Source organism: Rhipicephalus microplus, chromosome 5, assembly GCF_043290135.1.
Source record: "Rhipicephalus microplus isolate Deutch F79 chromosome 5, USDA_Rmic, whole genome shotgun sequence".
In the NCBI taxonomy this organism is placed as follows: Eukaryota; Metazoa; Arthropoda; class Arachnida; order Ixodida; family Ixodidae; genus Rhipicephalus; species Rhipicephalus microplus.
The window spans coordinates 179,197,180-179,210,955 of record NC_134704.1 but is presented as its reverse complement, the minus strand read 5'-3'; the positions used below and the strand labels follow the sequence as shown (position 1 = coordinate 179,210,955).

The following is a 13,776-nucleotide window of genomic DNA, read 5'->3' as shown; positions in this document are numbered from 1 at the left end:
AGCTGAAAATTGCTCGCCTATGTCCTATCTTTAAAGGCAGCAATCCGAAACACATGACCAACCATCAGCCCATATCTGTTCTACCTGTTCTTTCGAAAGTTTACGAAGGTACTTTGAACAAGCGGCTCCAGGATTTTTTTGATAAATACACTGTTACAAATAATGTGCAATTTGGTTTCCGAAAAAACAAGTCTGCAGAGCTTGCATTACTTCAAATAAAAGATCACATAATAGAAAAAAAAAATTATATACAGTTGGGCTATTCATAAATCTGCGTAAAGCATTTGATACCGTACGTCATGACATCCTCTTGCATAAATTAAGCTCATGTGGTATACGAGGAATTGCACACGACCTATTGAAGAGCTATTTAGCAAATCGATACCGATTTGTGAGCATAAATAACGTGGAATCAGACTACGTCGTGGTCGAGAAAGGAGTGCCGCAGGGATCCATTCTGGGTCCCCTCCTATATATAATTTATATCAATGATCTTTGCCACATTCCAGATTTCTCCAAACTAGTAATGTACGCGGACGACACAAACATTTTTTTTAGGGTTCTTCACTTGTCGACCTTGAAAGGAATGTGAATGTTTTTTTTAATCGACTCTCGTTATGGTTAAAACTTATTAAGTTGTGCTTGAACGCAAATGAGACCAAGTACATGCTGTTTGCCCCCGTGAATAAACCAAGAAAAATGTAGTATGACTATTACCAACCAGGGCCACATATTAGAACAAGTTAACAGCCGCAAGTTCCTAGGTGTCTGGTTTCAAGAAGACCTATCTTGGAATGAGCATATAGCAAAGTTAAAGTCAAAACTAAGTAAAAGTATTGGCTGCTTATACAGGTTAAATTCTTTCATACCACTGTGGCTAAAAAACATCCTCTATTATACTTTCTTCTACTCACGACTTTCTTACTGCGCGTTTGTGTGGGGGACTACAACACTAACGAACTATTCTAAATTGGTTATTCTACAAATTAGGGTTCTGAGAATCTTTGAAGATTTTCAAGGCCCTACACGTGACTTGCGGACAGAACCGCTATTTTTGAAATATCGCATGCTCAAAGCAAGCCAGATTTACTATTTTAAGTTATTTCAGTACATAACACGCAATAGACTCTATCATTCGCTAGATTCTCGTGGTCCTCTGTACGATTTTCGTACTTACGCTAGAAGGACTCCGAAGACTCAAACGATCTACAGACGACAGATTTTCGTGGCCCTATACGTGACTTGCGGACAGAACCGCTATTTTCGAAATATCGCATGCTCAAAGCAAGCCAGATTTACTATTTTAAGTTATTTCAGTACATAACACGCAATAGACTCTATCATTCGCTAGATTCTCGTGGTTCTCTGTACGATTTTCGTACTTACGCTAGAAGGACTCCGAAGACTCAAACGATCTACAGACGACAACACTCATCTTTTCAGATCTCCACGTTTTTAAACAAAATCGAGAGCCTCCTAGATATAAATTGTACAGTTTCTAAGCATACGATTAGGATGGTATTGATTAAAAACAACATTGAATTTTCTTGAATATCGTTCTATGTGTCCTCTTTGCCTAAGTAGTATCTGATGCTTTTTAAGTGTGTGTTCTTTTTCCTATGCTTCCCTGTGTATATTGTTATTTTTGTATATCTCTTGCAATAGCGATGAGAAATCGCAACTTATATCTATTGGTATTTAAAACATTACGATGGTTATATATATATTTTGTTTACTAGAAATAACATTTTATTACCGTTGTATGTGTTACAGTATTTGCACATGTACCTTTTGTATTTTTATATATTTTTGTATTTTTTCTGTATCCTGCAAAATTCTTATGACAGCCTGTCTGCCTCACTGTATTTGGAGCAAAGGCCCTTGGTCAGGCTTTCAGCCTTTTGCCTTCGCTCCATTTTCTGTATTGGCACAGAAAGAAACAAATAAAGAAAGAAAGAGAAAGAAAAGGCCCTCACTCCTCCCATGCATTCGTGCGGCCCTTTGGACACTTCCCATATTCTAGGTTCCTCTAGCCCAGTTCGTCCAAGTTCCCACCGTCGACATGTTGGCGATATCGATTTCACTGAGGCTTTGTAGCTGCCAGCCGATGCTTTTAGCGGCTTAGACGCGAAAAGATTAAAAAAAAAAAAAAAGCATAGCCTCCGAGACACGCGTTCTGAAACGAAACACACTAAAGATACGTCACAAGGTTGATCATCTTGAAGGCCATGCTTTTTAGGCTGACATGCCATAGTGCACCAACAAACAAGGAAGGGAATGTGAACATTGCCCTGAGATCGCAAAGCCACTTTGCATTCTCATTTCGGTGTCCTTGGCAATCGGTATTTCGGAAAACATTACGCCTGCGCACTACGACCGGCAGCACCAAACGTACAGATGTACTTGCGAGTGTCGCGCTACAAACCAGATCAGCATGCTGGAGTAACACTGTTTTTTCGTCGCCTGTGCGCTAAAAACGATCAGAACTTCTTGAGACATGGCCTAAAATTGATCAATATTTGCTAAAAAAAATGCACTTTCTTGGCTTTGATGTGGGGCAGCATTAGATATAGCGGATGTCCTGCTCTGCAGAAGTTCAAAATACGGGTGCACTGGTCCCATACATTTTGCTTGGGAAATTCAAGGTGTTTTTCAACCGTTCGATATAGCTAATAATGCAATATATTTTGGTTTGATATATCCGGGTTCGACTGTACACGCCGAATTGAAAGTGGCCCCTACAAATTTTCTAATACTTCACCTAAACCCCTCCCGTATTGTGGCCCCTTACTCAATTGTTTCTTTTGTACTTTTTTTCATTTTGAGGTGTCTATATGTATTCCCCCCTTCCTCAATTGTCTGTCTTGTATATTTTTTTCCAGTTTATTTGTATATATGTATAGCCCCCCTTACTCAATGCCCCCCATGGGGCCTGTAAGGTACTTTGAAATAAATAAATAAATGAAGCTGCCTTTCATGCTCCACTACGGTCGCATATGCATTGACTCAAGAAAACGCTGGTTCCAACATGCACATAGATGTGGCAAAAGTGAGGCTCAATGCTATTTCGAACCTGAAATTTTGGTAGAAAGTCCGAAAAATAGGATGCTGATGGTTTTTAGTATCTGAAATTTCAAATGTTCTTGTATGTTGACGTCTACTAGGCAGATTGAGAACTCCCACAGAAGTTGAAAGAAGAGAGGCTGAGTAAAGAGCATCTTTGCCTTCCACGAGTCAAGTGTTGTCGGCACCACTTTGGTTGCACCAAATCATGTACTAATATGATTCAGCCTCTGCATTGCCTCATTCGCGATAATGCAGCAATGAAATACCACCCCACCAATGCTTCATCAACCTAGCAAAAATAAACACTTTTATGCTATATCTAATAAGAATATGCTTAGAAATCCTTTACAAGTTTTTTTTCCCCGCGATATGACTTGGAACTATCCGAAAAAAATTCTAATCGATTCACACTCACACTTGAACATTCAAACTCGCTTCGCACTCCAAAATTTTGCAATATTCGCACAACCTAAGTGAAATTAGCCGACGGCCGATGGTTGATAAACAAGTAGGCATTGCTCAGCAATCGCTGTTGTCATTTGAGCAATGGTGGCAGAAAACGGGACCTTGATTGGAAACCAATTTTGCTGGTTATTAGTTGGCCAAATAAGTTCAGCCAACAGTGGGCAAATGATAGGAAAATTGTTGGCACCCAATGCCTGTGTGACCACGTGTAGTCCTTTGTAGTGCCATGCTGTGCTGTCTACCACATTGGCCAGTTACTATGCAAAAAACACAAGCTGACATTGCATTAAATCTGATTGCACAACTTTCACTGCGCACATTATTTTTCGGTCAGCGAAAATTTCTTTGAGCGTTCAGCGTCAGCTGATGTATTTTCATTTGGCTGACAGTATCGTCATTCTAATAGCAGCTTGGGTTCGGCTGCGTCTGCTGTGTGTCCGTTCGCTTCGAGAGCGCATGCTTATTATCGAGACCCCACAGTGTGTTTCACCAAGTCGTGCACAATTTTTGCTAAAGGAAGGAAATTCCGACAGAGTGCAAGCTCACCACTAGCAGCGCTCGCCACTTGCGCACGACAAGGCGTGGAAGGAGAATTTTTTATTTACTTGTTTATTTGAAGTACCCTCAAGGTACCTACAGTACATTATAGAAGGGAGGGACAAGTACGAAGAGGTGAAAAAAGAACAACTAAAAAGATACATGAACAATCAAATCAGGTGAGTACAGTAACATAATAAAGACAGGAAGTAAAGGGTAAGACCGATTTAAACACTGGTTATACAAAGTCTACCACTCGATTCAGTAATTGAGATATAAATGTAATAATAACAAAAAGTACAAGAGCAAGAGCACCGAACACCAAACAAGAATAGGGAAAAGAAAGAAAGGAAGAACAGATGGCAGAGTTTTACGATTCAAGATGATGTTCCCAAGAGCACAATTGAAAAGAATTGGACCGCGTATTTCACTACAGACGATGGCAGATTATTCTAGTCGACTGAGGTTTTTGGAAAAATTACCGTGTGCACGTGGCGGCGTCACAAAACGAGACCTTAACTTTATGACAATGATCTCTACGAGCAGATGTGAATAGTGATGGGTAAATGAAGAGTGATCGGAGGTTGTCGTTGACATACTATATTTTATGAAAAAGTGAAATGCGAGCTTGCTTCCAGCGAATGGCGAGTAGTGGGATGTTTAGAAGACTTTTAATTTCTGTTATGCTTCCTGTACGGTGATAGTTCATTAATATAAAACAGACAGAGTGATTCTGCACTGCTTCAATTGCGTCAATTAATTGCACTTGGACGTATGCTGGCAGCCAGAGGACGGCCGATGTGAGGTCATTAACCAAAACCACCTTTAGCCCAACCTTGTTGACTAAGCTTGGGCCACGAGCGGCTGGTCAGCCATGTATGTTGGGCCAGCATGGAGCCGAGGTCGTTTTTTCAGTTGGGAAGCTCAAGTTATGGTACAATAAAAATTTTTGAGTAAGTAGATGTCCCTCACAATATTGTTGGCATTGGTAACCCTAAAACGAATAAATGCAGCATCATGAAACGATGCAGTTTCTTTACATTTAGCACTAGAAGTTTAAAAAATGGTCAAAAATCAACAAGTTGACTTTTCAGAGTCTTTTCACTTACCATTGATGATGACTTTGCCGTTGCCCTTACGCAGCAGATTGTATACATTTTTCTCATTGAGGGCACAGTCCACACATGCCTGCACAGCCTCACGCAGCACCCTGTTCATGGAACCAGGCCCCAGCTGGAGGGGCAGCTGGCTAATCTTGGCTGGATCCAGGTATGGCCCACAAGAGCACTGGTGGTTCACGTACACACACACTGCAAACGTCAACGGAAAATGACCCGAAAAAAGATATCACAGAGCAAGCTTTTGCTGAAATCAGAAACTATTCTATACACTCGTGTCTTAGCAATGACAATCAGAACTCACAGGCTGCTTTCAATGGAAATGAGTCTTTCAGCAAGTGCATCTTAGCAACAATTTTAAGCAATAAATAACCTTTTTTTTATTTTTATTTCTTGGGGCTGCTCCCAGTGAACCGATGCACCACTGCTAGGTCTATAAACTTATCTGGGCACTTTCTGAACAACTTATCTGGGCACTTTCTGAACTAGACAACTTCCACTGAACCAATGCTGTTAGATTCTTTGGACAATTGAAAGGCTTGTTGAACATGACAACATTGGCACCACTACTCTATTGGTGACACCCACCGTTTTGATGACAAGCCACAAAATGGTTACAATAAATTTGACATTAATTACCACAGTGCACTGAACCTGTGTTCCTTGCAGCTACGGTCAAACCCACTTTTAACGATCCCACATACAAAGATTATCATCAATCAATCAAAATTTTTTTGTCTGCACCAAGGACATAACTGCCAACCTGGCAACAAAGAAATTTGTAAAACCACCGAACTGGAAATGGGGTGGCAGAGGGAAGGGTTGCTGACTTTTTAAAATTTGTAGCTGTGATGAATATGCCTTTAGCGACAAGCGTAATCATGCGTTGACGCCATAAGTCAAATTGACGTGCTGAATTATTTTTCCGTTATTTGCGGCACCAAAAGAAAAAACAAAACAAAAAGAAAATATTGCGAACAACAAGAAGGAAAACGGGTTCTAAAACGCAAGGGCAAACATCGGCATTGCGGTCTCATAAAGGCTTGGAGTGGTCGAACACGTAAGGGTAGGCTTTTTCACTAAGGTGAAAGTCTCGAAAGGGGAGCACAAATGCTTCCAAAATTTTGCCTCATCAAAACAACAAGCAAAAAAAAAAAATGTCAGAACAACTCGTGTAGTTTTCACATGTGAATGGACGGGACGGCACAGCCGGCTGTCGCGAAAGTGCGAGTCAAAACTTTGGCTTTGCTCGCTACTAGATTCTTTGGACAGGAACGCAAAAACGCTTCTAGCCTTTTTTTTTTGTCTTTACTGCCTTAAATCTACCGCTGCGTTAGCCACGTGCCTTCAACCTCGGAGCTCATAGATCATTATCGCATCGCTGCGACCTCGGTTTTGTGCGCTGCGGTTACGGCAAATGGTATTTTGTTTTCAATCCTAAGTCGCTTTATGCTATCTATGATCGCTACTGCTGCGGTTTTGTCCACAGAGTCTGCAGAAAGCATCATTGCTTTGACTGGTCGAGCATTAGCTGAGCACACAGTTCTGTCAGTAATGTCGTCGCCATGCATGATCGTATCGAACGACCGTGGTTTCATTCACATCGGTTATGGCAACGACAACCTCATTACTGTAAAGAAAGGACAGTGCATGCGCTGGTCGCACGCACTGTCCGAAGCTTTAAGCATGCTGCTCTCGATTGGCCTTCGTTCGACGGTTTCGATACTACAGTTCATATCACACTGCGATTATAAAAAAGAGTTCGGAGCATCCGAATTTCGGCCTAATGTACACATAAATTTCGCTGGGGAATTACACAAATTAACATCTGCCGCAGTTTCGCATCACCGAGACTCTACTGTACGTTAAGATGAACACCTCTCAAATTCTTTATAATAAGGTCGGAGCGGACTGACGGGCATTTTTGTCAATGGGGCCCTATCTCACACACAAACTTCGATTTCCAAGAGATTTTTATGGCAACCGTACAAATAGAAGTGACGATCGAAATCCCGGAGTCTCCCGGACAATGCGGGAGACTTGGCAAATATGTGATGATAACACCAATACATATTGGTCTTTTCTAAAGACGGAATATAGCCCAACGCCATTTTTGTGGCCTCTGCGACTAGCTATGGCAATGCACCATAGCAAATTGCGGAGACCAAGCTATTTTACAAATTTTTATTTTTTTATTGGAAATCAACTATCTTTTGTAAAATTTCAGGCAAGATTCGTAAAATCATAAGCACGGTTGAAATTCGTACATTTTACGGGAAACTTGGAAGATTTGGCAGGTATGCAAAGATCTAAACAAACGGGGGTATGATATACAGAAGGAGGTCCCATAGCACACGCCTGAAAGGGGACCTCGTCAGAAAATCACATGTCAATAGCTAAAGAAAAAGCAACAAAACAGTGTTAAATAATTCTTCGTTCTAATAAAAATCACGCAAGAATACAATAAAAATGACAGCGAAAATGGCAGAAGGATATCATTAAGTATTTATACTTAGTTACATAAACGACGTATACATATGACAAAAATAGCAGTAAAAATGCCAAAAATGGCCACATTTTAGTACCCTTTTGATTTTTCTACACTACCCATTGAAATTGCGTTCATATACTATAGTGAACACTTTTTAAAGGCCCCTACACGCTTCAGACAGGGTCGTGGTAAAAATATGGCACATAAGCATAGGTGGAACAGCGTATACAAGGGTTTGGGAGCAGTCCCGGGAGCCTTTCGCCAAAAAGCTCTCAGAACTGCTCAAAGCAAAATTGCCTTTTGTAGCAGGGTCATTCCATGACAGATGTCCCAGCCATTTTGGCCACCATCTCATATGTATTTGAAAAATAAAATCATGCTGATTTGCAGTGTTGAAGACAATGAATTCCTAGAATATTTCAGAGAACTTCCCAGAATGTCGTCTTGGTGTTGTTTGTGAAAAAGTCTTTTTTAAAAGTAACATGCTTTCTTTCTATACCAAATTTGGTTTACTTGTTCAGAGGGGACGCGGCACTTAGAAGTCTAAATTCGGCCCAAAAATCGCATTTTCTCTCTCATAATTTTCGCGTTCCCGATGCCCTTCCGCACTTATTACCAAAGTTTGGTTTCGAAATTCCACTTATTTCTCACGTTATAACCTATAAAGCGAGCAACTTCGCGCAAGCAGACTTTCAAATTGAAGTGTACACTAGCCGTACTTCAACCGCCGACAGTACGCGAACTACGCGCTCCACCAATGCCATTTTGGTCTTGTTGGAAAGGCTGCGTTTCTAGCTTTTTTTTCTTTTCCAGTAAACAACTATGTACACCTCGCAAGAGCAAAAAATACAAAGTCTATAGCAAGCACAGCACGTGATTCCATTGGTTGCTTGATGCACGTGACCAAAATGGCACTTCCCGATTGGCTAAAGAAAACTCGCTGGCAGTGTCTGCCGCCATTTTGAAAGGGTATCACCCTTGCGAAGGTGCCGTATCCTAACGTGCTTGGGCGTCTCCCTATGCCCGGAGGTGCAAAAAAGTTCCGATCGCAGCATCATTTTGGCCATCAACGAAAAAAAAGCAGAAGCAGAAAGCCCAATGCTGCTGCTACTGTGTCGTGGGAGCAAGCGCCGACATTGTTTGATAACGCCGTGGTAACCGAAGACTGTTCTTCGTGCGTGCGCAGCGTGGACACTGGCTGCCCATTGGCAACGGTGAAGTGCACGTAGGCACGGGCCTCCCAGACAGTGCGCGCGATGTCGACTCCGGCCGTGTGTGGGTAGACGCTGATGTGATCGGTGCCAATGAAGTTCACGACGCACGCGTCCGCGAGACAACCGCAACGCTTGATGGCTTTTCGTTACAGTGTACTAGAAGGAGAAGGGCACCATGCTGCGCTGGAAAGAGGTTACTTCTAGCGATGACCACTTCGCGCACCTCTAGAGGGCGCTGCTAGCTAAAGGAGCGCTACACTCGCTGCTGTGATGGCTCTGTGAGCGAGCTGTATGGCCAATTTGTGTATTGTTCCGAGTTGTCGTCGCGGCTTTTTACACAATAAATGCCATTTAATGGTGGAATTCAGCCGTTCCGCCTGGGCACTAGCCGTTCTCTCGCACCAACGAGTGTGCACGCCCAACTACAATTCAGTGAGGTCGTTTACACCAGCCAAACTTGTTTCTTTTTGAAGCTACATTAAATAGTAGTTATATAGTTTCAAATAGTATTGGGTGAATTTCAACACATTAACTTATAGAGCTTAAATATCTATTTTTCCCATACAAGTGTCAGTGTTCGATCCTGTGTGTTTTATATATTTTATATTGCTTCGCATACTAAACGGTCGGGAAGCGTCAATCGAAGGCCTCTAAATTTTTCATCTACTGCTTCTTCAGACAACTGCTCATATTTTACTTTCATTCGGCTCAAGCTAATTTTTGCGCTGCTAAGCTTTGCTTTTGTTCTCCGACGGTTAACGATGTACATTGCGAGGACGTTGTTTCGTAAACATCTTCTGACATCGTCTTCTGGAAAGCTGGTTGAGTATCAGCTTTCTCTGATACTTGCAGTGAACACAAGCACCGAGATCATTTACTACAAATGTGCAGTTCTTCGAAAAGAACACTTCATTAAACGATGGGCACTTACGGGCACTTACCACCTAGAGGCTCCATTTCCACGCCGGGACACAAAGCCAATTTCCTTATATTGTTTATCAGCAAGTCTGCCTCTTCTCGTGCTAAGAGTTCCTCTTGGTGCCACTTCTTTCCTCTTAGGAGAACTTTGGCGGTTGCAGCCCTTTCAGCAGCTTGCTTCTTAATCTGAATGAGCTTTTTTAATGCTACCTTGCTATGTTCAACATCGTCGGCTTTCAACTCAGCAAAAAGAAATGAGTCCCCAACACACGGCAGGAAAATTTCTGACCACTCATTTGGAATCGTGAGCTTTGAAAATTACAGCCCTTGAAATTCTTGGTCACGAGCTTTATCGGCGGCACCGTCTTGGCCAACATCATTCGACATCCTTTGGCGTTTCTGTTCAGGAACATCCTCGACTGAACTGCCTTGATCAACGTCATTCGACTCAACTTCTGACAATGTGTTGCTCTCACGAGTCTTCACTTTGGTTTGGGGAGAATCTGATCGCTAAGGTTGTGATCCTTCCGTTTTTTCGGCAGCGGTTTTGAAAGGTACTCGGGAGCATCAGGGAAATTGTAGAAATAGCATCTTTTAATGAGTGGTAGGTGTCTGGATATCTCAATAACCTTCGCGTCAATAGTGGTCTAGAAAGTTTGCTGTATGACCCTTGCTTCGAAGTGTCGCTCACAAACAGTGCTGCTCTTGCCGAGGGCTTCATCGCCTCTTTCTATGTACCCCGTTCATTCTTCCCGGCGGTCAGCTTCAATGGTACCCGAAACAAGGAGTGCGCCTCTTTACACGAGCGGTAGCCGCTGTTACAATTTGGCACAAAACAAAAGCCGTCTCGCTTGTCCCGCCATCTTCCAGCCATTTTTTTTCCCATTCCATTAGACAAGCGCAAACACCACCGTAATTTCTTCACTCACGTACAGCACAATCTGGCGAGGATAGAGTTATTCAATGCGAGAAATAGCGGTAATGAGAAACTGGTCACGTGTTAACAGCCAAACTGACAGCGCAACATGTGTTCATACACGCGCTCCTCTGGCTAGCAACGTCCCCTAGCGCCCCCAGACTGTACTAAACCTGCTTCATCGCTGCGGGGGCCCCTTTGCCTCTATAGGAACGCACCGCACACGGCACACTTCTCCTTCTAGTACAATATACTTTCGTCGATGTCGACAACAGTGCGAAAAATTGAGCACTTTTCGAAGTCAAGTGGTGCGGCAGCGAGGCAAGATGCCAGTAAGGCAAGACTTTGAATTCACACGAGAGCCTCCAATCCGTGATTTCAGGTTTGGTATCAAAGGAACAGCACGCTTCTCTTTTCGTTGTGCAAGCTGATGTTGCAGAAGCTGTGCTGCGCTTCAACGCTTCAACACGGACAACATCAATGCATTTGCTGCGATTCTGGAGCAGGAGATATCACGATATTCAGCAGCACATCCCTGAGGGCTAGGGAGCAGGACTGTCGTCAGAGTGCAGCTTCAAATAAATAGAGAGAAGCATCCCAAAGTCTGAGAAAGCTGGTCAAGGAGAAGCATAAGGATGGGATGCATCTATATCATTCCCCTGGTGCATTTTCATAAGATATTATTAGTATTTTTTCAATAAAGTTGTTTTGAAATGTTTTTCCTCGTTTTCACAAAACAGCAACTTTGGCACATTCGCCAGGTTGGAGGGAAAATAACTTTCGTTCCATTGAAGCTATTAGCATAATTCTTTCTTTGCCGGAAAGATAAATGCATGCAATGTGCAATATGCCTATTTTAAGGGGAGATGCGGGTTGAAAAACGCGAGTTTTTTCTTCAAAATTACCGATTTTTAAATTTTTGCCTGTTTTGATAAGATTAGTACCTCTACTGCTATGAAAAAAATAATACAGGTCGAGAATTAACTGGAAACGCTTTAAAATTGCATCTAAAGAGCACAAGGTGCCTGTTAAAAGGTCGAAAGTGAGGAGTCTTCGAGCACCTTGCCGTCGATAACGTGCCGCTGCTCGCCATTGTTGATCGCATGAGTCGAAGAGTCGAGCCTCACTCTTCAAATAACAATAACAACAGTTTCTTTTGCTGATGCAGCGCAAGAAATAATAAAAAGAAGCACTCTCCTGCGCCTTTTTTGAGCGACGAATCGGGGACTACCATAGGCCGCTGCGCGCCTGTATGTGCTGTGAAACCTATTTGTAGAGCCCATGTCTTGTCTAGCAGCGCAGCTGAACAATGCTTTTCTCGAGTAATTATCTCCGTTATGAATGAAAAAAGGCATTACTCGCAAGTGAAAGCCGTTGTGCGGCGTGCTCTGTAGGAATAGGCTACGAGCAGCTGGTCAGATTTGCGGCAGTTAATTTGTTGGCTTGCAAAAGCCAATGCGTCAAAAGTTATTCCCACTCGTCGGCCGAAAAGTTCGTGATGCGGCAATGGATGACATCAGCGCCAATCTTGCAAGGTCGAAAAAGCTCGCAGTGAGAGAACATGGGAGAGACGACGTTGCCATTATGTACGACGGTATGTGGCACAAACATGGCTGCAAAATGGCATGAAACTGGACTTAGTTTGTATTTCGCAGTCTTGTCGAACTTCTTCCTAGCTTGCAGTTGGCACAAGGCTCTGCCAGATGGAGCGGAAGTTTGGCAAGCATTTCATGGCCCTGTCTGTGAGCGTAATGTCTGTGAGGAGTCGGCTCGAAAAAGCCGAGAGGGACAAACGCATGGTGCTGGCGTATTTTAGTTTTAGTTGCAGTGGCCACTACAAGAAGGATTGTTCTTTTTGGTGTGCAAATTTCATTTGATTTAATGATGTCTTTCATAAATAAAAACTCAATTTTAACTTTAAAACTCGTTTTTGTGAAAACACAAATTTTGCCATTTTTTCCAATGTGCCCCTCCTTTTTCGGGCACTTCTAGTGCTTACATCTGCATGAATTTTCACCCAAATTTTTTCCAAAGTATGACAAATGTAATTATCTAGTTTAAATTTCAAGAATTTGTTGTATAATAAAAAATTGTATGTATACCTGTACTAGGATAGGTGAAATATGAACTTTTTACCTCTATTATTTTCCATGTGTATTACATAATTTGTATGTGCTTCCTAATTAGTTATTTGCACTCTACACTTTATTTGAGGTATTATGAACTATAAATGGTAAATAATTACAGAAGTTTATGAATGAAAAGAGGGGGGGCAAAAGGGTTAAGGTTTTCACTTTGTCATGTTGCAGAGCTAAAAGTGTGTAACTTGCAAGAAAACTAATTGTATATTTGAAATCAGCATAAATAGTTCCATAAACAGCTCAAGTTTAATTGCTCTAGGATGAATAATAAAAAAGAAGTGTCTTCGAGTAGCATCTCCCCTTAAAGGTAATATTGTCACGCGCTAAGAGCTCGAACGAACGTACAAAGGGACGCGACTGTCTAAAATGCTGAATGATGAAGATGCTGACAGTGTCAGCATCTTCATCGAAGTGGCCGAGCACGGGAGGGGAAGAGAGCCGGTGCTGTAGTTCCGCAAAGGCAGTCTGCTGTTCGTCAGCTCAGACAAATGGTGTGTCATCACACGTGAGGCGTAATAGTGGCTCCGTAATGTTAGAGAAATTATCAATAAAGCGCCGGTAATAAGCGCACAGACCACGAAATCGTCGAAGACTTTTCTTGTTAGTTGGAGGTGGAAAAGCGGTGACGGCAGCAGTTTTCTCACGATCAGGCCGAACACCAACGGCGCTCACGACGTGACCAAGAAACTTTAATTCTTCGTAGCCGAAATGACATTTCTTAGGCTTGAGTGTGAGATCGGCCGAACTAATGGCTTCGAGCACATTCCGAAGGCGACGAAGATGCTCGTCAAACATTTCTGAAAACACAACGACATTATCGAGGTAGACGAGACAGCTTTTCCACTTGAGGTCTGCCAGGACGGTGTCCATCATTCGCTGGAATGTGGCTGGAGCAGAACAAAGGCCGAAA

At 42.4% G+C, this 13,776-nt stretch overlaps 1 protein-coding gene across 3 annotated transcripts in view; it reads right to left on the bottom strand.

Annotated features, from left to right (window-relative positions):
* The window catches only part of Scm (Polycomb protein Scm), a 156,031-nt gene that overhangs the window by 28,280 nt on the left and 113,975 nt on the right, over positions 1-13,776 (bottom strand). For all 3 annotated transcript variants that reach the window (XM_037424887.2, XM_075896244.1, XM_075896243.1), the window contains one exon: positions 5,178-5,378. In XM_037424887.2, coding sequence (XP_037280784.1) covers positions 5,178-5,378 — 201 coding nt within the window. The remainder of the gene's footprint in view (positions 1-5,177; positions 5,379-13,776) is intronic.